Source organism: Pseudophryne corroboree, chromosome 3 (assembly GCF_028390025.1).
Source record: "Pseudophryne corroboree isolate aPseCor3 chromosome 3, aPseCor3.hap2, whole genome shotgun sequence".
Lineage (NCBI taxonomy): Eukaryota > Metazoa > Chordata > Amphibia > Anura > Myobatrachidae > Pseudophryne > Pseudophryne corroboree.
The window spans coordinates 403,352,833-403,379,181 of NC_086446.1; the positions used below are offsets into that span (position 1 = coordinate 403,352,833).

The 26,349-nt window shown below is 44.2% G+C and overlaps 1 protein-coding gene across 2 annotated transcripts in view; it reads left to right on the plus strand.

Moving 5' to 3' along the window:
- The window catches only part of ACSS2 (acyl-CoA synthetase short chain family member 2), a 114,125-nt gene extending 93,762 nt beyond the window's left edge, over window positions 1-20,363 (plus strand). For both annotated transcript variants that reach the window (XM_063960138.1, XM_063960137.1), the window contains 4 exons: window positions 11,126-11,194; window positions 11,365-11,541; window positions 11,750-11,824; window positions 14,602-20,363. In XM_063960138.1, coding sequence (XP_063816208.1) covers window positions 11,126-11,194; window positions 11,365-11,541; window positions 11,750-11,824; window positions 14,602-14,729 — 449 coding nt within the window. In that variant the 3' untranslated portion in view covers window positions 14,730-20,363. The remainder of the gene's footprint in view (window positions 1-11,125; window positions 11,195-11,364; window positions 11,542-11,749; window positions 11,825-14,601) is intronic.
- The last annotated feature ends 5,986 nt before the right edge of the window (window positions 20,364-26,349 follow it).

Consider the following 26,349-nt stretch of genomic DNA (forward strand, 5'->3'; position numbering starts at 1 on the left):
TATTGTTAGCATGCTGGTTTTGTAAATCAATGTGTACTGTATGCTTTTTATTTGTCTCTTATTTTATGATGAGCCTTGTTCACTGCAACATTATGATCTGTTCTCCAAAACACTGTTTCTCTAGCATCCATAAGGGATATTGGGGAAAACTAGTACGATGGGTATAGACGGGGTCCAAAGGAGCCAGTGCACTTTAAATTTCTTCAACTGGGTGTGCTGGCTCTTCCCCTCTATACCCCCTCCCACAGGCAGTTATAGGTAAAACAGTGCCCGAAGGAGAAAGAACATATATGAGAGAAGGAACAAGATAACAGAAAGGGTGGTGAGATTTACACACCAGCACACCATTAACATACAACAACCAGCAACGGCTGGTAACAGCAACAGGTGAACAGGTAACTATAGAGCAAGAACCTGCAGAAAAGTCCACGCACTGAGGCTGGTGCCCAATATCCCTTATGGACTACGAGAAAAGGATTTACCGGAAGGTATTAAAATTCTATTTTCTCTAGCATCCATAAGGGATATTGGGGGAAACTAGTATGATGGAGACGTCCCAAAGCTTCCAGAACGGGTAGGAACGTGCGGAGATTGCTGCAGCACCGCCTGCCCAAACTGGGTATCCTCTTTGGCCAGGGTATCGAATTTGTAGAACTTCACAAAAGTGGTCTTCCCCGACCAGGTAGCAGCTCGGCATAGTTGCAAGGTTGAGACTCCACGGCAGCCGCCCAGGAAGAGCCCAATGATCTAGTAGAGTGGGCCTTTAGAGACTTAGCTCTTACTTCTATGCCCCCTCCAACAGGCAGTTTAGAAAAAAGTGCCCTCAGGAGAGGACGTATATCTCTTAGCTCCAGAGAGTTTTCTTCAATTTCATTTTAAACTTTTATTATTTTTGGCATGCTTTCTGGGCAACAACATAGCTGCGCCGTGGGAGTTAGGGGGGGTGGTCACCGGCCTTACGAGGTGCAGAGCCGCTTCCCCGCTGCAGGACCACCGTCCTGAGGGGTTGTTGTTCAGCGCGGCACGGCGCCTTGGCTGTCACAGCTGCAGCACGCCGCACACCCCTAACGCTGCCTGAAGGTGACATCAGTGGTGAGTACAAACCAGGGGCCCCGCTAGGGGGGTGCCCCGGTTCAAAGTGCGGTTGACCACGGGCACAGCATACGGGACCCTCCTTGGGGCCTCTCTTAAGACTATGATGTCAGATATGTCATCCCAGCTCACTGCTAATGTGCAGAAGACTCAGCTACTGCAACAAGCTGTTGCAGATTTAGCTGCTAGGGCAGACGCACAGCCCCCCTTCCTCTCTCATGCAGGTCCACAGAAGCGTGGTTTACCTGCTCTGCTATCAGATTCAGATGATGATATTGAAGATGATGGGGATGACCTGGATCCCATTAGTGGGGATCCCGATTCTACTCGGGGTATTGAGTCCCTCATTTGGCTATAAGGGATGTGTTACAGCTCCCTCTAGAGGACACTGCATCACAGCAGTCATTTTTCTTTGTACACAACAAGGCCAATGTCACTTTCCCTAACTCTCCAGAGTTAGATGACTTATTCAAACAGGCCTGGAAAAATCCAGACAAAAAATTCCCAAGTGTCCAAAAAAATTTTGCACACTTTCCCATTTGCTCCTCAAGGTAGAAAATTTTGGGAGGAACCCCCTGGCGTGGATGTCTCAGTCTCTCGCCTGTCTAAGAAGTCGGTGCTGCCTGCCCCGGGCTCCTTTACTGTGAAGGATCCTGGGGATCGAAAGATAGAGACTATCCTAAAATCTATGTACACTGCAGCTGGCCTTTCACAAAGACTGGTCATTGCGGATTGCTGGATGACCCATGCTATTCATTCTTGGGCCACACATATTCAGAGGGGCCTCTCGGGGGGATATGCACTTAGTTACTATGATTTGAAGAAAGATAAGTGGTGGTAGAGTGCGCAATAAGATCCAGAAGTCAGCCCAGCAAAGAATATATAGAAGTTTCACCTACTTCACAAAAATTCACAGTTACACGGTACAATATACTCCACTTAGGCGCCCTCCAGATTTGACATGTCACATTAATTCTGACTGATTTTCTTCAGTCTCATAATTATATTTCACGACCTGTAAAAAATGTGTGTTTGTGTTTGCTCTAAGGCAGGGGTGGGGAACCTTTTTTCTACTGAGGGCCATTTGGATATTTATAAAATCCTTTGGGGGCCGTACAAAAATTCTCAACTTAAAAAATTACCCTGCCCCCCAGTAGGTCTGCCCCTTAGAGGTACTGTGTGTGCGCGCCCAAAAAATGGGTGTGGCCAGTTAAAATGGGACGTGATACACATATGCCCCCAATAGTGCGGTGCCAGATCCACAATTGCACCCACAGTGCCAGGTATACAAATGCCCCCACAGTGCCAGGTATACAAATGCCCCTCACAGTGCCAGGTATACAAATGCCCCTCACAGTGCCAGGTATACAAATGCCCCTCACAGTGCCAGGTATACAAATGCCCCTCACAGTGCCAGGTATACAAATGCCCCTCACAGTGCCAGGTATACAGATGTTCCCACAGTGCCAGGTATACAGATGTTCCCACAGTGCCAGGTATACAAATGCCCCTCACAGTGCCAGGTATACAGATGCCCCCACAGTGCCAGGTATACAGATGCCCCCACAGTGCCAGGTATACAGATGCCCCCCACAGTGCCAGGTATACAGATGCCCCCCACAGTGCCAGGTATACAGATGCCCCCCACAGTGCCAGGTATACAGATGCCCCCACAGTGCCAGGTATACAGATGCCCCCACAGTGCCAGGAATATAAATGCCCCCCACAGTGCCAGGAATATAAATGCCCCCCACAGTGCCAGGTATACAGATGCCCCCACAGTGCCAGGTATACAGATGCCCCCACAGTGCCAGGTATACAGATGCCCTCCCCCCTCCCCTCTCCCCTCCGTGCTGCTTACCGTGGGACACGGAGGAGAGCGCGGCTGTCGAGTGGGAGCGGCGGCGTGTAGTACTTCAAACCAGCCGCCGGTTCGAGAGCCAATCAGAGCTCGCGGACTGGCAGCCGCGGCCCCTGATTGGCTGCCGGTCCGCGAGCTCTGATTGGCTCACGGACCGGCGGCTGGTTTGCAGTACTACACGCCTCCGCTCCCACTCGACAGCCGCGCTCTCCTCCCTGTCTCCCTGTTCTGACAACTGAGACACGCTGCCGCCGGACTGAGCGGCAGCGTGTCTCACTGACACAAGCTGGTGGGCCGGACCAAACGGCTTCGCGGGCCGTATACGGCCTGCGGGCCGGAGGTTCCCCACCCCTGCTCTAAGGCAAAACATCAAGTTACACACATATAAATAAAAAGAAAACACAATAGTGTAGAAGTCCTTTTCATAAAATGTCTAATATGTTTAACACATCACACTCACAAGGTTCCCAGAAATTTCAGGCACATCACGGTTTCTTTTGTAGTCAAAGCTTCTTCCAATAAAACTCCGAAATGAAGTAAGTGGACTAATTCTCTCTTTGTACTTTCTATGTGTAGAATATGTGTCAGAGTTGCCTCCGACACATATACAGTAAAGAAAGAGACTGATTATTCCCTTACACAAAAAGGGTATTTATGCACTGACATGATAAAAGAAATAAATAGGCGTATCACATAGCATTGTCCCGCAATTTCCACAAGTACATCCCACTGGATCGCGGAGATGACGATTTACAGCAAGATAAGCCAGAGTTCCGGTTACTCAAAGCTCACCCTTCCAGGCAGTATGCACAAAGTATGCAGGAGTCCATCAGGATACAGAGACACAGTCCCACTTAACGCGTTTCCGATATAACCTTTTTCAAAAGCGGATGGTGCTCAAATGAAAAGACATCCCTTATATACCCCCCTCGATTAACAACTAGTATCCGCTGTAACAAAGTTCATCAATACATTTGAAAACGCCGCTCTCCCGTTTGGTCATCACTTCCGGTCACGTGGTGCACTTCCTGCTTGCAGTTCAGATGCGCTCCATATAGCGGATCGTCACATGGTCCGCATCCTAATGAAGCTCACATCGACTAGTTATGAGCTGCACCCCTGGTTTGCGGTTCAAACACGTTCCATATCATTGACCTCGGTAACTTTGATTTCCTGTATGTATTTCAAATGCGTTCCACCAACCACAGTCCAGAAATCATCATAATTTATATTATATAGAAGCATTAAAACGTCAGGAGGGGTACATATAGGAGATAAAAAAATATAATATGTTAACAACAATAAAAATTAATTTAAAAACAACTTTAATTCAAATTCTCCATTAAGACCTTGTGGTACCAAGGTTTTTAAATTAAAAATCCATCTCATTTCGGTTTTAGCTAGTTTAGTTTCCATATTTTTTTTTTCCATGTATCAGTAACCTGTTCTATCCCCCAGAAACTTTTTATTGCACATTCCTTTGACTTGTGGTGGTGTTTAAAGTGCATAAAAAGAGTATGAGTTTCCAAACCTTTACAAATATTGTAAATGTGTTCACATAATGTGGTTTTTAACATTCTCGTTGTCTTTCCCACATATATGAGACAACATTTACATTCTATAGCATAAACTAAATTTTTTGATGTGCAGGTAATAAATTGATGAATTTTATAACAATTAACCATTTATATTGATTTCCTTGTACTTAGATGTATTAGTTTTTACAGTTCTACATACTAAGCAAGATACATAGCGGTGGAATCCTCGTACACGTTCGCTACTTCGTTTATTCTCATTTAGTGTACTTTTTTAACGAGTTTATCCTTTAAGGATTTTGATTTTCTATATGTAAAAGATATCCTTTTAGGAATCTTTCCCTTTAAGATACTGTAGGATCTTGTTCCAGAAGTTTCCAATTATTTATTATAATTGCTTCTATTTCTCTATGCAAACTACTGTATTCTGAAACAAAAGCCCATTCAAAGTTTTCCTTAGAATCTTATTTAGGTTTCTCAGTTAAAAGGTCTCTTTCCTTGTTATAAGTGTTGCTTTTTCTTTTGCAACTTGTAATTTTTCTTTCTGGTAACCTTTATCTTCAAAACATTTGGACATTTCTTCCATTTCTATGTTACAGATCTGTGGATCTGAACAATTACGTCTTAGGGTGTGTACACATGGTGAGATTTTTTTTCTTTCGATTTTGGCTATATAGTCAAAATCGCAAGAAAAGTTAGTGCAGATCGCAAGGTGAAAGTCACCTTGCGATCCCGATGCGCGGTCCCGCCAGGTCGGCATCGCAAGAAAGGATAGACGGTGCAGGCAAGTCAATCCTTGCTAGATCGGTGTACTATCTAGTTCATCTCACATGTCAATGACATCTCACATAAGCCAAAATCGTAAGCACACATAGTACATATCTCAAGAAAAGTTAGTCAAAATCTGTGCTATCTGGGCTACGGGAAGTTCAAGGGAAATCGCAAGTGAAAATCGGGCATAGCAAGGATCTCACCATGTGTACACACCCTTACTCTAACAAATTGACTGAAGGGTATTCCCTCCAGCCAATGTGCATGATGCTGTTTCTTTCAATAAAGGAATTGGAGTCTGTTGATTTTTTTATACATTTTAGTTTCTAAATGATTGTCTTTTACATAAATATTAAGGTCGAGGAAATGAATCCCATGTTTACTTATATCGTATGTTAATTTGATAGTTTTATCATTAGAATTTAATTTATCACAAAAACTTTTTAGAGTCTCCTCACTGCCTCTCCATATAAATAAATGTAAATTTATTGGAAGAAGCTTTGACTACAAAAGAAACCGTGATGTGCCTGAAATTTCTGGGAACCTAGTGAGTGTGATGTGTTAAACATAACATACTAGACATTTTATGAAAAGGACTTATACACTATTGTGTTTTTTTTTTTTTAGCTATTTGTGTGTAACTTCATGTTTTGCCTTAGAGCAAACACAAACAAACATTTTTTACAGGTCGTGAAATATAATTATGAGACTGAAGAAAATCAGTCAGAATTAATGTGACATGTCAAATCTGGAGGGTGCCTAAGTGGAGTATATTGTACAGTATAACTTGGTTACTATGGTAACCCTACTGAAGCACATTCAGGACACTACCCGTGTCCTCTGTGATTCCCTCAAGGAGATGTGGAACATTAATGCTCGGACGTCTGCCATGGCGGAGTCGGCACGCACGGCCTTGTGGTTGCGTCAGTGGATTACGGACACATAATCCAAACGTAATGTGGAATCCCTCCCCTGTTCTGGGGAATGGCTTTTTGGAGTTGAACTGGATGCATGGATTTCCAAAGTTACTGCTGGGAAATACACGTTTCTCCCCTCTGGGGTCCCGCTGGCGAGAGACTTCTATCCGGGACCGTCTGTCCAGTCCTTTTGGTCTCGCACATTTCGATCGAAGGCCAGAGGTGCCTCCAATGCGGCTAGAGGCACCAGAGGTAAGTCCAGAAAACCTGCAAGTACCAGTTCTCAGGAACAGTCCACCAGTTCTGCTTCCACTAAGGCCTCAGCATGACGGTGCCCACCCACTCTGAGGGGACCTCGGGGTGGGAGCCCGACTGCGTCACTTCAGCTGCGTCTGGGAGACCTCCTGCCAGGATGCCTGGTTCAGGGAGCTCGTTTCTCAAGGCTACAAGCTGGAGTTCGCCAGTTCCTCCAAACCCCCTTCCCCCCCCAAACGATTTTTCAAATCAAGCTTACCAGCTTTGGAGGATATGCAAGTTACGTTGCAACATGCTATCCGAAAGTTGGTCCAGTACCATGTCATTGTTCCAGTGTCACTACCACAATGCGGCAAGGGGTTTTACTCAAACCTGTTTGTGGTGCCGAAGCCGGACGGTTTGGTCAGACCCATTCTGAATCTGAAATCCTTGAATCCTTATTTGAGGGTGTTCAAATTAAAAATGGAATCCCTGTGAGCAGTGATTACAGGCCTGGAAGAACAGGAATTTATGGTCTCCTTGGATATCAAGGATGCCTATCTGCATATTCCGATTTGGCCTCCTCATCCGGCGTACCTGCGGTCTGCTGGACGATCACTTCCAATTCCATGCACTGCCCTTCGGCCTGTTTACAGCCCCGAGGGTATTCACGAAGCATCATCCCTGCCATCACCTTCAACTCCGGGTCCAGGAGATCAATGTGGTCCCTTATGTGGATGATCTTCTGATAAAGGCAAGATCCAGGGAGCTTTTGTTGCTCCATATCGACCGCATCATCCGTCTTCTGTCCGACCATGGGTGTATCCTCAACTTACAGAAATCCCACCTAGAGCCAACTCAGAGGCTCCTGTTCCTGGGGATGTTGCTGGATACTGTGGCCCAGAAGGTGTTTCTACCAGAGGACAAGGCGAAAACGCTTCAGGAGATGGTCCGCATGGTGCTCCGACCTACTCGAGTGTCCGTACAGCTCCTCATAAGATTGTTGGGAAAGATGGTTGCCTCCTATGAGGCAATCCAGTATGGGAGGTTCCATGCCAGAAAGTTTCAGTTGGATCTCCTGAGCAAGTGGTCCGTATCGCATCTCCAGATGCAGCGGATGATTCAGCTGTCACCTCAAGCCAGGTTTTCCCTCCTGTGGTGGCTACAGTCCTTCAATCTCCTGGAGGGCAGGAGTTTCGGGATTCAGGATTGGACCCTCCTCATGACGGATGCGAGTCTGAGAGGATGGGGAGCTGTCACCCAAGGTGCGCAGTTCCAGGGCAGGTGGTCAGCCCACGAAAGCCTCCTTCCAACCAACGTTATGGAACGTTGGGCGATCTACAATGCTCTACTTCAAGCCTCTCCTCTACTCAAGGATCACGCAATCCAGGTACAGTCGGACAACGCCACGGTGGTGGCATATATCAGTCGACATGGGGGGACAAAAAGCGGAGCCTGCATTCGAGAGGTGTCAAAAATACTACTCTGGGCGAAAATAAAATGCAAGAGCCATGTCCGCAATCTTCATGCCGGGTGTGGACAACTGGGAGGCGGACTTCCTGAGTCCAAAAGTGTATATATAAATTAGAGAAAAGAACTCGTATAAGCGCTACTAACAAAACAAGAAAAGTTATACATTCCTCATACGTCCTTTCGATCTGGTTTCTTTTTTTTTCACTCATAAAGGGTTCCCAGTGGTAAGTTGTTGGGTCCGATGAACATGTTAAAAATAACAAATCAAACAATGTCTAGTATTGTCAGAAAAAATCCTTATCCAGCCTATAAGGTCCCTCAGAAATTGTATGAAGATGTTTATAGATAATCAGCAGCGTAACCCAACTCACGCAAAAAACTTGTGGACTATATACGTAAAGGTTTCTTTAACTGCTTCTTAAATCCCATATTGCTGTCACCCAAATATATGAGATGCGTACCCCACTCACTTATAACAAGGAGGTGTGCAGACACATAAAGGTATCTTTTATCTGTAAATTATTTCACAGTAGATAAGTGTACCAGTCACAGAGAAAGTAGCAATATGAATACTATCTGGGTTTCTTGAGTCGTCATGATCTCCTCCTGGGGGAGTGGGGGCTCCACCATCTGGTGTTCCAGCAGATCATCGACCGGTGGGGTTGCCCACAAATAGACACAATGGCTTCTCGTCTCAACAAGAAACTTCCCTGGTATTGCTCGCGGACCAGGGACCCTCAGGTGAGGGCAGTGGACGCACTGGCGTCGCCTTGGATGTACCAGCTGGTCTACCTGTTTCCTCCGATCCCATTGCTCCCAAGAGTGCTAAAGCGAATCAGGAATCAGTGTCCAGGCAATTCTAATTGCCCCGGATTGGCCTCGGAGGGCGTGGTACGCGGATCTTCTGGACATGTCCATCCAAGACCCTTGACCTCTACCATTTAGACGAGATCTCCTTCAACAAGGACCGTTCGTCTACCCAGACTTACGGCGACTTTGTTTGACGGCATGGAGGTTGAGCAGAACATCCTAGCTCGCAAGGGCCTTTCCAAGAAGGTTATTGCAACCATGGCTCAGGCCAGAAAACCTGTGACGTCAAAACACTATCATCATATCTGGAGGAGATATGTCTCATGGTGCGAGGAACGCATGTATCCGCCTGCAGAGTTTCACTTGGAACGTTTCCTATGTTTCTTGCAGGCTGGTGTGGATAAAGGCTTACGTCTGGGTTCCATTAAGGTCCAGATTTCAGCTCTCTCCATTTTCTTTCAGGAGAAATTGGCAGTGTTGCCAGAAGTTCAGACCTTCTTGCAAGGGGTACTCCACATACAACCTCCCTTTGTGCCGCCTATGGCACCCTGGGATTTGGATGTAGTGTTGAAATTTTTACAGTCCTCCTGTTTCGAACCTCTGATGATGGTAGAAGACAAGTACCTCACGTGGAAGACAGTGATGTTACTGGCCCTGGCTTCTACTCGACATGTTTCAGAATTGGGGGCCTTATCGTGTAAAAATTCCCTACTTGGTCTTTTACGAGGACAGAGCAGAGTTCCGGACTAGACAGCAGTTCCTGCTGAAGGTTGTCTCCGCGTTTTATCTGAATCGACCTATTGTGATTCAGCATTGGATGCTGTGCGTGCCTTGAAGATATACTCTATGTCAGTGTACAGCTCGGGTCAGAAAGACAGATTCCTTGTTCATGCTCTATGATGCGCGGAAGAAGGGTTGCCCTGCTTCAAAGCAGTCCATTGGATTAGGCTTACTATCCAACAGGCCTATGTGTTGGCAACCTTACCTGTTCCTAAATTTCTGAAGGCCCAATCTACTAGATCAGTGGGCTCTTCCTGGGTGGCTGCCGGTGGAGTCTCGACCTTGCAACTATGCCGAGCTGCTAGCTGGTTGGGGAAGAACACTTTTGCGAAGTTTTACAAATTCGATACCCTGGTCAAAGAGGATACCCAGTTTGGGCAGGCCGTGCTGCAGCAGTCTCCGCACGTTCCTGTCCATTCTGGAAGCTTTGGGACGCGTCCCCATCATACTAGTTTCCCCCAATATCCCTTATGGATGCTTGAGAAAATAGGATTTTAATACCTTCCGGTAAATCCTTTTCTCGTAGTCCATAAGGAATACTGGGCGCCCGCCTCAGTACGTGGACTTTTCTGCAGGTTCTTGTTCCTTTAGAATGTAAGCTCTCACGAGCAGGGCCCTCTTCCCTCATGTGCTTATCCTTTCTTACTTTAATAATCTTCAACTGCATCAACTCCAGCAGTCTTCTGCCACCTGATACTTATTCCAGTGTCATCTGCTGATGTAACTATGTTTATTTACCCTGTACTTGTCCTATACTGTCATCAACTGTAAGTTGCTGTTTTCCTGTTTGATTATTCATGTACTCTGTAATTGGGCGCTGCGGAACCCTTGTGGCGCCCTATAAATAAAGCATAATAATAATAATATAGTTACCTGTTCAGCTGTTGCTGTTACCAGCCATTGCTGGTTGTTGTATGTTAATGGTGTGCTGGTGTGTAAATCTCACCACCCTTTCTGTTATCTTGTTCCTTCTCTCATATATGTCCTTTCTCCTTCGGGCACGTTTTTACCTATAACTGCCTGTGGGAGGGGGCACAGAGGGGAGGAGCCAGCAAACCCAGTTGAAGAAATTTAAAGTGCACTGGCTCCTTTGGACCCCGTCTATATTGTACTAGTTTCCCCCAATATCCATTATGGACTACGAGAAAAGGATTTACCAGTAGGTATTAAAATCCTATTTGCTTTTGCCTTCAAAATAATGTAATATGGGGTGAATAGCCCACCTTGAAGCCTTTAACGTTCTCTTCTAACTTAAAAGGGGCATCCACTGAGAAAAAAAAAATCCAACTCCCAGCCAAAGGGGGGAATTCAATTGTGGTTTAAGGGGCGAATTGCCATTGCATGGCAACTGCAGCCTGATTCGCCCCTTTCACCCAGCTGGCCAAATGCCTGATTCACCCTATGGGGTAGCAAACACTTTTGAGCGAGATCCCCCACGCCATAAAGTGCAGCAGTATCGGGCGGATTCGCCGGTACATTATTGAATTCTCTCCAAAATGCGCTTCAAGTGGTTGTCAAGGAAGACTTGTAAGAAGCCTCATGGATTTGCAGCATGGTGGATATCTTAAAGAACCATGAACATACAAATGAAATGTTTATTGTGTGGAAGTTACGTTTGCGGCTTAAAACTTCTCCAACTATCTTATTTTCAGGCTGTAAAAGAGACAAAGATGGATACTACTGGATTACTGGGCGAATTGATGACATGCTTAATGTTTCTGGTGAGAAACTAGTCTCGTTTTCCCTTTTTAAATGTTCCAGAGTATGAAAAACATCTTTATACTACAATGAATGACCTGATGACTGCTGAGGTCTGTGATCGATCACTGTGCTAGTCATTTGATGTTTGTTGCCCCCTCGGTGACTCTGCCCTACTTCATTCAATGTCTAGGTCACTTGCTGAGCACAGCAGAGGTCGAGTCCGCACTTGTTGAACACTCTTCTGTAGCAGAAGCTGCTGCAGTCAGCCACCCACACCCAGTGAAAGGGGAATGCCTGTATTGCTTTGTCACACTGCGGGACGGACATGAGTTCACCAAAACACTGACCGATCAACTCAAGAAACTAGGTAACACTCATTGATTACTTTTTCTTTTTATCGTATTATAATTGAGTCCAGAAGTAAAAGCAAGTTAGATACAGTATTTGTTGCCTCTGAAATATTATGTATTGATGCATATTGGGATGGTTAGGTCTGGCATAGATTTGTCTGCAGTACATATTGGTGTATGTCTACATTTCAACTGTGTTAACTAATTATTCAACCATGTTTACAGTTAGAGAAAAAATTGGACCAATTGCCACTCCAGATTATATCCAGAATGCCCCTGGCTTGCCAAAGACCCGCTCAGGTAAAACAATTTATTTTACTTCAAACAGCAAATTAGAATTTTAATAAACCTCCCCTAAGGGGATGAAAAGGGGGTTGACATAATGACGTCATTACTGATGTGTGGCTTGCTTTACGTGAACAATAATGGTGAAACGGATCAAAATTTGGATTGCACCTCCAGTGTGTAGAGTTTAATAAACTACAAGAGTGGTCCTGTCACTTTTACCGTATCTGCTACGGGTGCTCCTTGGGTAACGCCAAGAAACATGGATTAATATTTACTTACTCCAATTTACATCTCTATAGATTTACCAAATTTTTGACACCCCTTTATATTTACAACTGTGAAAATCAAACTCCTGTGCGAAAAACGGGTAGAACAGCTAGTAGAAAATACAGTCCCGTATTTACTCTGCCTAAGGCACATGAGCTCTATACAGAAGTTGTTGTTTTTTTTCCCTTTTCAATTTGGCTATTGTAATTTTATTATTGTGAAATGACTTCATCTAGCTTCTCTGAAGGTGGTACATACAGTAGGATGGTCATGTATACTGCGATTATATTATCCTGTGGAAATGGATCACATCATTATTGTGGCTTTTGCTAGGTACAAGCAGTTTGCCCACACTGACTGCTCTAATATCAGCCGGGAGTGATCAAATGCCTCATCCCAATAGCTGCACTCTGCCCAGTGTGGCTGCCAGCATGACAGACTAAGATGAACAGTGTTTCAACAGTACAATTGTTTGACCAGTTTATGGAGGAAATGTGGCAAACCATTGAGAGAGATAAAGTGGGGATGTTTCCCATTACAACCAATCATTTCTGCAGCGGGGTACACTGTGTTCCACAGGGAATACATAGGGGCGTAGAGATTGATCTTGATCCAGAAGCACCAACAGGCGAAAGCTTTAGATTGTCCCTGGATGCATTGCGGGGCCTCCTCTATAACCCCGCCTCCAGGCACTGTGAGCTCAGTTTTAGAGTTGGTGCCTGCATGAAGCAGGTCACTTAACAGGGGGTCTGCACTAGGCAGCCCTGAAAAAGCTTTTTAGAAGACTTCAAGGGCTGCAGCACTTCATATGTCAGTGTGACATACTGTGCTGCGGCTCCATCACCTCCCCAGCGGCGTCGCATACTCCCGCTGGCTCTGTTCCCAGGTACTTGTGGCGGAGGCGCTCCGGTTCCTAGGCACACCACCGCAGACGCACTCCTGGATCGCGTGGCTGCTACTAAGGGAGGAGGTAAGAGGGTCCCCCGCCATTAAATCACGTTCCGGTCGCGGTTTCAGGAGACTAACCACGGCGCTGGCGTGGACACTGTGACCGAGCAGGGACCCCATTATATCCACCACGGCATGGGAGCACAGGTCGGATGGTAAAATATACACTTTAATAAGGCTCCACAGTAACCAGTGGTGAGGACCAGCATAGAGGAAAAGGCGCTTGACCTGTAGCCCTTCCCCCAGCTCCGGGCGCCATCTACTGCTGGTGTTCCCGCCCTGGAGCTGCCTCCCACTCTCCCTCACTCCCTGACTGAGACTTTGGGTGCCATTTTCTCACAGTAGCTGCGACTGGTCTCCTGGCCTGCAGGGCAAGGTCTCCTCTGTAAATCCACCTGATTCATCAGCGCTGTGATTTTACAGACATTGGTTACTATGGGCAACTTCTCCACTTTCTCTATTGAAGGTTTGAAACATCTCCTATTAAATCTGATAACAGCTTGCCATCTAGTAAGGTATGTAGTGTATGACTGAACATAAGCAAAATGGTGGTGGCAAGTAAAGTGGTTTCATAGGCTTTACCACAATCTACAGTATTTTCCTGCACTATGCACATTTAAGTTAAGAAAATTCGCTTTGGGTAGCCAAATCTAACAAAGCAGGTAGCTCTAAAGCACAAGGAGGCCTATAGCCAGCTGTCATGTAAGAAAATGATCCCACGTTTGAGTGGATATTTTTTGTGGCATACTGGCTGTTACTTTGGACACACAGGAAAAGAGGATAAAGTACCAGTCAACCTAGCTGTCATTTTCCAGCTGTCTTTTAAAAATGACATTTATAAGCTGATTGGTTGGTAGTTTATTTCTCTCCACTTTATCACTCTGAAAGGCTTAGTACATCTGCCCCAAACAGAAACCGTCTTCATCAAGACTTCATTCTACCCATAGCTAACACTAGGGTAAATGTAAGAACAGTCGATATGGGGGAGAAGCGCTATCAGCGCACGTTATGTGTGCTATACCGCTTCCCCCATATATGACAGCTGCAGTGTGTGTCCAGTGACTAGCTCTGCGCCCCTATCATTATCGGCGCTGCTATCCTAGCACGCCAATATGTGAGCTATAGATTGCGACAATTGCAGCCCTATCTCAACAGCAAGGACAGCGCTGTCCCTGGCTGTGGCGAGATCACGCAAGACTTGCGAGAACTCGCGCATGCCTTGCAAGCCAGCTGGGGGGGGGGGGGGGGCAGTGCTGAACTCGCTGAGAGTGACAGCTGGCATTTGTGCAGTATAGCAGCGGGTACGTAGAAGAAGAGACTAAAAGGGAGGACGCAGATCACCGGAAAGGTGACATAACGCACTCCCATAATGGCTCTAGGAAGTTTAATACATTTGGCTGCAATATTGTGCTGGAGCAGGACCTGCAGGTTAACAACTGAAAACGTCACTTTGATAACTCTACCCCGTTAAACTTTACTCATCTGTCTCCAAACTCTCTGCTTGATATGTTTTTTGGATTCTGGTTGAAAATTAGTTTTAATACACTTATGTTTTTTTTCCACCATCTCGACAGGTAAAATCATGAGACGAGTATTAAGAAAAATTGCCAAAAATGATAGAGAACTGGGAGACATTTCAACACTTGCAGATACGACAGTCATACATAATCTATTTGATAACCGGTGTCACACTGGTCTCTAGGGCATAGAACTGAAACCACGGGTGTCTGACGAGCAGGAATCTAATGTTCACTGTGAATCCAAGGGATTAAAGCACCACCAGATTATGCAGCCATATAATCCTTTGCTGTAAGGGTTACTGTATATATATATATGTCTATTGTGTGGATTGTTTCTTTGTTGTGACTTTTATTACACTGGGTAAAAAAACAGTGTTGTGGTTTCTGTAACATAAGAAATTGAGGTGCTGGACTAGGAAAAACTGACAAAATATTCATCAGGATAACTGCTCATTCTGTGATGTACAAAAAAAAATGTATTTAACAAGAAGGGCAAAAATCATGTAAATAAGCCAAAAAAAAGAAGAAGTTTACATTGTAATTTCAGCATGTTAATTCCCAGTGCTTTCACAGCTGATGACTATGATGAAAGATATATATATAAAGTATCTGTCCTTCCTTTAGGACTTTTTCACAGACAGTTATAATTCAAGTGTATATTATGTTCAACGTGCTTGTGAACTACATGGCAAATATGGATGAATCGTTGATCCCTAAAACAGCAGCCATTGCCCATTCAAGCCTAACTGTGGATAGAACTTGAATCTGGTAAAAATTCTGCCTCTAACCTCTTTTGATTTGTTCCTCGTTATTCAAATTGTTAACATACATACTTAAACACTGCGATGTAAACCAGACATGGCATTCCAGCACCTGCCGAGTAGAAAACTGGACAGCTGGCAAGCATAATGTGACCTATCTAATAATCTGTTAGAACACAGTCATTCATGCAGGCTGAACTAGTGAGAAAACATATACTTCAGGACAAGTATTCATGAGGTCTAAACAGGATTGGTGAGGTTCCTAGTGAAAACATAGTTGCATTCTCCTAAATAATGGTACAAGTAAAGGGCCAAATCCAGATCTGATCGTAGATGTGCTAAATTTAGCACATCTACGATCAGTTTCTCAGACAGCACAGGGCTATTCCGCCCTGCGTGTCTGGCTCTGACCCCCCTTCCCCCGCACGGGTGCAAAAGCATCGCACAGCGGCGATGCTTTTGCACCCGGTGAGAAGCTCCCTGCCTGCACAACTCCTGCGTGCTGGCAGGGAGCTACCTGCTGCGCCCCGGGTCGCCGCGCCTGGGTGTGACGTCACGCAGCCGCTGCTGCCCGCAACGGTCCAGACACACCTGCGTTGTCTGGACAGCACCCCGCCAAAATCGTTCTAATGCCGTTGGCACATCCCATCCCGCCCCGCACTCCACAAAGAAATCCAGACTGCGATTGCTGCAGCTGCAGCGATCGAGTCTGAATTACCCCCAAAGACTCCATGTGAACCACAGAATGCTTTGCACTTACTCTGGTTCAGCTGATTGATCCGGCTAGTGCACATCAAGGCAGGCACCTCTTCTCCACTTTTGGGAAACAATGGGGCAGATGTATTAAGCCTGGAGAAGGGATAAAGAAGTGATAAAGCAGTGATAAGTGCAAGGTGATAACGCAACAGCCAGTCAGCCTCTGTCATTTTTCAAATCCTTAGGGGTCTATTCATGAAGCAGAGAAAAGAGAGGAGAAGTGAGCCTGTGGAGAAGTTGCCCATGGCAACCAATCAGCTTCTCCGTACAATTGTATAGTATGCAAATTATAAATGTTACTTCAATGCTGATTGGTTGCCATGGGCAACTTCTCCACTGGGTCACTTATCCACATTTTCACTGCTTCATAAATAGACCCCTTAGTGATTGGCTGGTGCATTATCACCTTGCGCTTATTACTTCTTTATCCCTTCTCCAAGTTAATACATCTACCCCAGTGTCTCAAACTAGAAGTGTGCAACAGTGTGAGAAGAGGCAGCATCATTTAATTGTCCAGCATCTTACCATCGTCACTATCCCTTTCACTAAACTCTTCAGCTTTTCTCCTACAACATTACTCGTTCTAGTTTTGTTATTGCTTTTATTAATCCTGTGAGTTTGGGAACACTAGGGCTGTCTTAATAACATGTGATACTTTTATGAAGACTTTTACTACATGGATTTGTGTGGACAAAATGGAGGCACAAAACAGGTCCCATTTAATTTATTGGATTAGAGCTGAAGACTGTCAGCTTCTGCGCTCAGGCAAACGTCAAGTCCTTTTGCAATGTGAAATCAGCCATGTGTACAGGGTCAGAATGGTCCATAGGGGTATAGGGAAAAATCTCTGGTTGGCCCTACTGCCTTAGCCCCCGCAGGTTCCAGACTGTGGATTTGAATTATACATTGTTACTGTATTAGAGTCGGTTACCTCTTGCAGCAGGACCAAGATGAATGTGGATGCTTGGTTCGCTTCTATGGAAACTACACCAAGATTTGCTTCCTGCCAATTCAAGTGGGTGGTCATAACACACCCCTGTACCCTCCTCTTGTTTACTGTGGGCTTTAGCATAATGAACACTGTTCCTTCCAGTGATTGGAATGGCTTGTAGTTCTGCATTGGTAAAAACTTTGATAGTTAATTTCCTGTTCTTTTTACAATGCATTTCACCTTTACTAGACTTAATGCAGCTCTCATTAAGATATAGACACTGGTCACTGACATTGTGTGTGTGTGTGTGTGTGTGTGTGTATATGTATGTATGTATGTATGTGTGTGTGTATATATATATATAATATATATATATATATATATATATATATATACACATATATATATATATATATATATATATATATATATACACACACACACACTTTTCCAGCACATTAGAAAAAGCAAACAAGCCAGCACTCACGGTTCTGATGAAAGTAGAGAAAAGCTTAATCCTTTATCAAAACGGCGTGATCGTTTTGATCGGCCACCTGTGCTTCATTATTATACATATCTTACATTATACTGCATTCCCAGTACTATGCTGTATTCACTATAGTGCAGTGGTCCCCAAACTTTTGAATCGCGGCGCCCAGGAGCATCAGAATTTTTTCTACGGCACCCCTAGGCCACAAGTTTCTTATTGAGAAATTTAGAAAGACATACTAAAGTAAGTAAATTGTGCTTATATGTCATCCTAAGGTTCAGTTATGTGGTGAGGAACAAGATTTGCTTCTGTTTGTCCACATATTTTATGATAGACAGCCACCAGCACTGGTTTTGCCTATTACATTAATCATAAATAATTTGAATTGGTCCTTGACCTCCACCCCTGCAAGTGTCCCGAGGCACCCCAGGTACCTAGGCACACAGTTTGGGAACCACTGCTATAGTGTATTATCATCAATCTAGTGCATGTATTATCAGTATTTGCTATATATATTTATATAGGGAGACCAGATCATGCATTCTCTAATGATTAGTCAAGCCTCTGTGGTGTGTGGACACACCCCTTAATCCATGTATCCCTGCGCCCACATTCCCCTTGTGGGCCTTTCCTGCCCGTCCTACACTGCATGTGTGTCTGTGCACTGTAAAGCATGCCCCTTCTTTATTTCAATATTCTTGCTCCTAAAAAGAAATCTCAGTTCTCCGTTGCTCTAGAAAACTGGTGGACTTGTGCATCTATAGCTTATACAGCTTTCACATCGTAGGCACGGGTCACACCCGGGAATTGTGCACGGGTCCTTCCTGGATGCGACCCCTTTCAGACTGGCAACTCGACCTGGCAATATGCCGGGTTGGGTTGCCATCAGGGGCAGATGCAGCGCTTGGAGATGAGATCATCTCCACACCGCCTCCTCCATACTGTGAACGGGTCCCAGATTCCATCGACCCCGGTTACCCATTCACACCGCACCTGACCCGGGAATAACCCTGCTTTATTCCCGGGCTAAAATACCGGGTGAGGCAACCTGGGAATTACCCCTTTCACACCTCACATCGACCCGCTTTGAGCCGGCAATATATTGGGTTATTTGTGCGGTGTGAAAGGGGTATGACTTTGCTTACTGTCCCTCATTCTACCCAACTCTTCCCCTCAGCCTGTGCATCTTGCCGGAAACCTTAGCAAGTTGATCCAAATCAAAGCACCGTTCTGTGATGGAATGCATAACTGTACGTGAAGCAAAAACACCAACTATTGAGGATGAGCTCAGTCAAGTAACTTATTTTTAATACAAGAATATAGAAATATAATACACTGCTTTCAAATGGTTCTGCAAAGCAAATTACTGCTTTGTCTAAAATGATACCACACACGTGTTACTATATGAAACATTTTTGTGGATGTGACCAGTTTGTAATATAGTGAAGGTTAAAAGGATGATGGGTGCAAGTTTGTCTAAGTAAATGTTTACAAATGTATTTGTGAATGTGATCAATAATCACATATGTTTTATTCTAACCAATAATTTCTTTCTATCATTTATCCTATCTTAAAGATACAAATTGAAATATGAAAGTGGGCATTTCCTCCAGTCCTGGTGGAATAGGAGGGGTTTTTTTTTTAATGTAGCATGTAGTTTAGCCGCCATATTATATTTGTTTGGCTCATCAATGCGCCTATAGTGAAATTGTGGAAAGCTACATGACATATTAACCAGGTGGTGTTGACTCCTGTACAATTTTTAACAGTATGTACAGCCATTGATTTGTGATCATGGTTGCAAAGATCATTATTATTTTTTGTTTAGTAATACATTTTAAATGTGGAGTATTTTAAAGCAAAGTTATATTTTTACGGTCTAGTGGATGGCATTATGTCTACAATGTCACAAAAATAGGAGTGATACTTCATTATTTTTAAGGTCTGAATGTAAATAACATTACATGTATTTAGCAGACTTTTTTTTATTTTTGTCGTATACTCTGTACCATCCACTTTGGTAGTGAGCATACTGGGAGTTCCTAGAGGATGAGTTTTTAAAATTGTCTGATAAAAAGCAGCCTGTATTGCCAGCAGTAAATGATGCAAGGGCTGCCTAGGGTGGGTAAAGTCACAAGATAAGAGGAAGCTGTAATTAGAGAGTTTGTGGCTTCCTGTTGGTCCTCAGGGTTATACCGACTATAGGAGACATATCGAGCTGCTTAATATTATTAACCAACTCAGGGGCAGATTTATTAAGCCTGGTGAAGTGATAAAGTAAAAGGTGATAACGCACCAGCCAATCAGATCCTAACTGCCATGTTACAGGCTGGGTTTGAAAAATGACAGTTAGGAGCTGACTGGCTGGTGCTTTATCACCTTCCAATGTATCACTTCACCAAACTTAATAAATCTGCCCCACAGTGAGCACTTCCCAGGAATCAGTATCAGGGCAAGTCCTGTCATCCCAGCTGTTTAAGTCTATGCCATCTAACAGAAAAGTTTTCCTATGTGCAATTCCATTGTCATGATTAACAATTTGATTTGTAACCAAGCAATGCAAATAGTAATATTTTAATAAAGCAGAATAAAATGTATTCATCTGTATGACTACATGTTATATGTTTATCCATGCTTTGGTCTGACCTGAATATTAATGCATCAGACTTCCACTTGTTAAAAATGTTGAGTTTTAGTTTAACCACTTAATAACCAGGGATATATAGCTTTGTGACTAGACCTGTTAGCATTGCTGTTATATCCTCTTACACTTTCTCTTTATTTTAGTGTGTCTCAGTGAATTTTATACTTTTTTTGTGACGGGATATTTAGGAGTAAACTAGACCAAATTAATAAAAATCTACATTTTTGTATTGTACTCACTTATCTGTAAAATGATCATTATAGCCATATTTCTTAACTTTATTGACTTTGAAATTTCAAAAATACATTTTTTTTAATATTTGCAATATTATATACCTTCATTCTATACATCTGCTTATCATGATGGATACATATTGGCCAGCACTGGGACTCATCCTCCGCACTAAAGAAATCCATGTTGTTAATAAGGTATCTCAACAACTCCACCTTGAACCTGTCCACCTACAGCAGGGGTGGGGAACCTCAGGCCCGAGGGCCGTATAAGGCCCTCAAAGCCACTTGATCCGGCCCGGCCAGGCTCACCTAAACGAGAGGAGATGCCGAGCGCCCGCTGAGATTTTACCACCAGCGGGCGCCCGTCTCCTCAGCAGCAGCCGGAGGCAGGAGCTCACTCCGGAGCTCCAGCTTCTGGCTCAGGCAGTGTACATGTGTGGCTGTGCAGCGCTATGGGAGAGACGTCATGACATCTCCCATAGTTTCGAGGAGAGGGAGGGCAGCGGTCTGGAAGTAGGAGCAGGGCTGGTGAGCATTGTGTTTTTTTTCTTTCTTTTAATGTGTGTGTGCAAGCGGCACTACTAGGGGGCATATTTAATGGGGCATAACTACAGGGGGGCATATCTAATGGGGCATAACAACTGACAGGCCATATCTAATGGGCCAAAACAACTGACAGTGGGCATATCAAATGGGGCATAACAACTGACTGGAGGCAAATCTAATTGGGCATAACAAGTGACTGGGGGCAGGCTAATTTTTAAGTTGATCATTTTTGTATGGCCCCCGAAGGATTTTATAAATATCCAAATGGCCCTTGGTAGAAAAAAGGTTCCCCACCCCTGACCTACAGTATAAAAGAAAGATTAGGGACCTCTGGTTTAGAAAAGGTCGAAAATAAACCCGTCACTGGACGAAATAAAGAGTTCAGTAAAAAACAAATTCTAGCTGCTCCAGGACTTAACAAAGTGCTATATAGTAACAATGCCTAAAGTAAGAAAGGGTAAAGAAAAGATAAAAAATGTTTAAGCTCTTTTTTGTGTTTTTGCAGCTTTTCCGGTGGATTAGAGAAGTTAAATGTATATGAGTACGTATTTAGCCGTGCACCGCCTCTTAAACTAAACTATCCCTGCTATCTAACCTTAATTCCGGGAGTTTCGTAGCCGGAGTTAATGGTGCTGGGTTTAGCAGGCTGTTTGCGGCTGGTCTCTTTGCAGCTGAAAGTGTTGTTTCCATGCCAGCGTCTTTTCTTGCTTTCAGTTGTGGCTGTCAGCTTTCCAACACGTTTCATGCATGCGCACTTAGTCATGGGTATCCATCCTTCCTTCCTGCGGGGGCTGTATTTTTATACCAGAGTCCATAAAAAAAAAAATTTTGAAACTTTATTTGTATTTGTTAAAAATGGAATGAATTCCACAGGAAGTGGTCATAAAAATTTGATGGCAACCACATAGTAGTAGTTCTGTTATATAAAAGAAAAAGGGATAAAAATAAGAAATAAGGCAGCATTGTTCTATGTATGTGTACGTTAAAGAATAATTATATATAAAATATATAGTTATATATAAAAATTATATAACTTAAAAGATAGCAATAGAATGATACTATGGTTTTGAACTAAAACAGCAATTAGGAATGTTTTAAAATCAATATCAATATTCAATCCTTTTGGTTGTGGCGTATTCATAAGATATATCCAGCGTGTTTCATTTTCTTTATAAGATCAGAGCTCAAATCTCCTCCAATTTGCTGTTATTTTCTGTATTCCCACAAATTTCACCGAAGATGGATCCCTATTGTGATATTTTGCATAATGTTGTGAGACACAATGTGTCCGTAGTCCAGTTTTTATATTGTAAAGATGTTCCGATAGTCTTATTTTTAGTTTTCTTTTGGTTTGTCCTATGTATTGGAGGCCACAAGGGCACTCCAACAAATACACCCCTCCTTCGGTATTACAGGTTATATGGTCTTTTATCTGGTATGTTTTGTTTGTTCTGTTCGATTGGCTTTGTTCCATATGTTTTGTTTTTTCTTTGTAATTTTGCACGCTCTGCATTCCAGGCAGCAGAAAAAGCCTTTTGTTCTTTTGTGTTTAATGTCTGTTGTCTGTTCCAACGGCAAAAAAGCTCTTTGTTAGTTCTTGTTTTAAAGTTTCTTTGAAAGAAATGTTGATAGGTCTTCGTCCAATTCAAGGATGTGCAGTGTTTTGTAAGAATTTTTTGAACTTCGTAATGATTACTGCTGAATTGAGTTATGAACGTAAGTTGGTCTGTTCGTTTATTTTTTTTATTTGTATTTTATCATGGTATCTCTGTCCATCTTCTCTATAGTTTCAATTTATTTTTTCAGAAGGTTGTTGTCATAGCCCTTTTCGGTGAATTTTACCTTCATTGCTTCACTCTGTATTTTGACGGTTTCTACGGCTGAGCAATTACGGCGTAGTCTTCTAAATTGCCGCCTGGAATATTTTGTAGCCATTGGTTATGATGGTTGCTGTTTTTTGCCAGAGTGTTGTTTATTAAGTATTCTAAACATTTAATAACCTCCAACTCACAGCACATCTTCTCTCATTAATTAGCAGTGCTCCAAAAATCGCAATATTTTAAAATGCAATCTAAAAGTCAAACCACACCCTGAACTACAAAACCATGGCCACATCCCTTAAGTCCTCATCTGTTTTAGAATCTTGGGAACCAGTTAGTTAACTGTGTAGAAGAGATGTTTGGGTTACATAATTTCTGAAGAGAAGCCTTTACCTCCTGCTTTTAGGGTATGGAAACTGATTATTGCATAGGAAATCCTCTTACATTTTGTGAGGAAGATGACTCACTAAGATCACTGTCGCTGCCTTTTGTAATGAAACAAATTAGAGTTTTGCAGACAGTAAATGTATCCCTTGGAGTGGGTAATAAGTTCTATGCACTGGATTTGGGTTTTTCATTGGGTTTCTGGTGAGTTTGCAATCCAACGGGAATCCACAAAAAATGCAGGCTTTAGAGCATAATAGAAAGGTGGTTCAGTATTGATATCCGGAAATTAATTCCGTTTCTTCGACAGACTCCATGGCAGCCATTTCTTTGGGATAATATCCCATTTTCCTGTGTTTAGACAGGATTTTTTTTTTTTTCCCCAAGGGCCTGCTCTCCTGGTGTATATGGTCCAGCTCCTCCTCCTTCCCCTAACCTTGTGTGTCTCCAGTACTCAGTTCCTGGAAAAATCACAATTAATGGAGGGTGTTCCATAGGCTGCAATGGAGTATCTCGAAGAAATGGAATTATCTGTGGGTATAATTCTGTTTCTCATACGTCCTAGAGGATGCTAGGGTCACTTCAAGAACCATGGGGTATAGACGGGATCCGCAGGAGACATGGGCACTTTAAGACTTTCAAAGGGGTGTGAACTGGCTCCTCCCTCTATGCCCCTCCTCCAGACTCCAGTTTAGAATATGTGCCCAGGCAGACTGGTTGCACACTGAGGAGCTCTACTGAGTTTCTCTGAAAATACTTTGTTAGGTTTTTTATGTTCAGGGAGAACTGCTGGCAACAGACTCCCTGCTTCGTGGGACTTAGGGGAGAGAAGTCAGACCTACTTCTGTGAGTTTAAAGGCTCTGCGTCTTTGGCTACAGGACACCATTAGCTAGGTACGCCTAGATGCTCGTTCCCAGAGCCCACAGTCACCCCCCTTGCAGAGCCAGAAGTCAGAAGACAGGTGAGTAGAAGAAGATCAGACTTCAGTGACTGCTTTGAGGTACCGCACAGCGATCGCACGCTGCACACCATGCTCCCACTACACAGCAGCACTACAGGGTGTGGGGAGGGGGGGGGCGCCCTGGGCAGCATTTTAGCCTCAATAACTATCTGGCAAGAGCGGACTAAGTGCCAGGGCACTGTCCGGACCCCCACCAGTATAATTTTTTTTTTAAAAAGAGCGGGTCTGAAGTGCCCCGTTTTGGGGGCGGAGCTTAGCCCTCGCAGCACACAGGCCGGCGCCATTTTCTCTACACAAGGCTGCAGAGACGTTGGTCCTTCCTCACACTGCTGTACAAGTAACAGGGTTCAAAACGAGGGGGGGGCACAGTTATTTTGGTGCATTTTATGTAACTTATAAAAGCGCTGCAGGTCTGAGACATTTACTGTGGTGTTTTCAGACCGGGATTGGGCGCTGGGGTGTGAGCTGGCAATATCTCCCTCTGTGTCTCTTTGACAGGCTTTACTATGGGTCTGTCCCCTGTAGGCCCAGTGTGTCTACGTGTGGTGAGTGCACGTGTGTCGGCATGTCTGAGGCGGAGTGTTCTTCCAAGGAGGAGACTATGTTAGGGACACAAACGGCTGTGGGAGTGACCCTGTCGGCACCGCCGACACCTGATTGGGTGAATGTGTTGAGTGCACTGAATGCTAATGTGGCTCTGATAAATGAGAGATTGGATAAATCTGAGTCTCAGAACCAGACATGGAAGAAATCCGTAGAGGATGTGTTGTTTCAAGTCCAGACCACCTCGGGGTCACAAAAATGGTCATTTGCCCAGCTGGCTGACACGGATACCGACACAGACACTGACTCAAGTGTCGACTATAGTGATGCCAGATTAGATCCAAAACTGGCAAAGAGCATTCAGTACATGATTGTAGCAATTAAAGACGTATTACATATCACTGAGGACCCTGCTGCTCCTGATACTAGGGTCTGTATGTATAAGGGAAAGAAACCTGAGGTAACGTTTCCTCCCTCTCATGAACTGAACACGATTGGTGAAAAGGTTTGGGAAAATCCTGACAAAAGGTTTCAGATTCCCAAAAGGATTCCAGTCTTTTTCCCTCTGGGGATAGGGAATAATGGGAGTCACCCCCCATTGTGGACAAAGCTCTATCTCGGCTGTCCAAAAAGGTGGCTCTTCCGTCCCGACACCGCAGCCCTAAAGGATCCTGCGGATTGTAGGCAGGAAAATACATTGAAATCCATTTATGTCACCACGGGTACGCTACTCAGACCAGCCATTGCATCTGCGTGGGTGAGTAGCGCTATCGAAAAATGGGCAGATGACTTGTCATCTGAAATAGATACCCTGGATAGGGATAGTGTTCTTTTGACACTAGGTTATATCAGGGATGCTGCAGTCTACCTAAAGGAAGCAGCGAGGGATATTGGCCTCTTGGGATCAAGGGCCAATGCCATGGCAGTCTCAGCTAGGAGAGCATTGTGGATTCATCAATGGAATGCTGATGCTGACTCTAAGAAAGCTATGGAGTCTCTACCGTATAAAGGTGGTGTATTGTTTGGTGACGGCCTTGCTGAGTTGGTATCTACGGCTACCACGGGTAAGTCATCATTTTTACCTTATGTGCCTGCACCACAAAAGAAAGCACACCACTATCAGATGCAATCCTTTCGGCCAAATAAATACAGAAAAGGCCGAGGGTCTTCCTTCCTTGCTACTAGAGGAAAGGGAAAAGGTAAATGATCACCGTCCGGGGCCGGTTCCCAGGAGCAGAAGTCCTCCCCGGCTTCTGCCAAATCCACCGCATGATGCTGGGGCTCCTCTGTGGGAGTCCGCACTGGTGGGGGCACGTCTCCGGTTCGTCAGTCAATTCTGGGCTCGTTCAGCCCTGGACCCATGGGTTTTAGAAATAGTATCCCAGGGGTACAAACTGGAGTTTCAAGACGTTCCCCCTCGCCGATTTTTCAAATCGGCCTTACCAGCTTCTCTTACGGACAGGGAGGTGGTATGCGCCGCAATACAAAAATTGTGTCTCAATCAAGTCAGTGTCAGGGTTCCCCCGTCGCAACAGGGAGAAGGCTTTTATTCGAGCCTGTTCGTGGTCCCGAAGCCAGACGGCTCAGTCAGACCAATCCTGAACCTCAAATCCCTCAATTTATACCTAAAAAAATTCAAATTCAAGATGGAATCTCTCAGGGCAGTGATCTCCAGTCTGGAGGAGGGGGATTTTATGGTGTCGGTAGACATAAAGGATGCCTACTTACATGT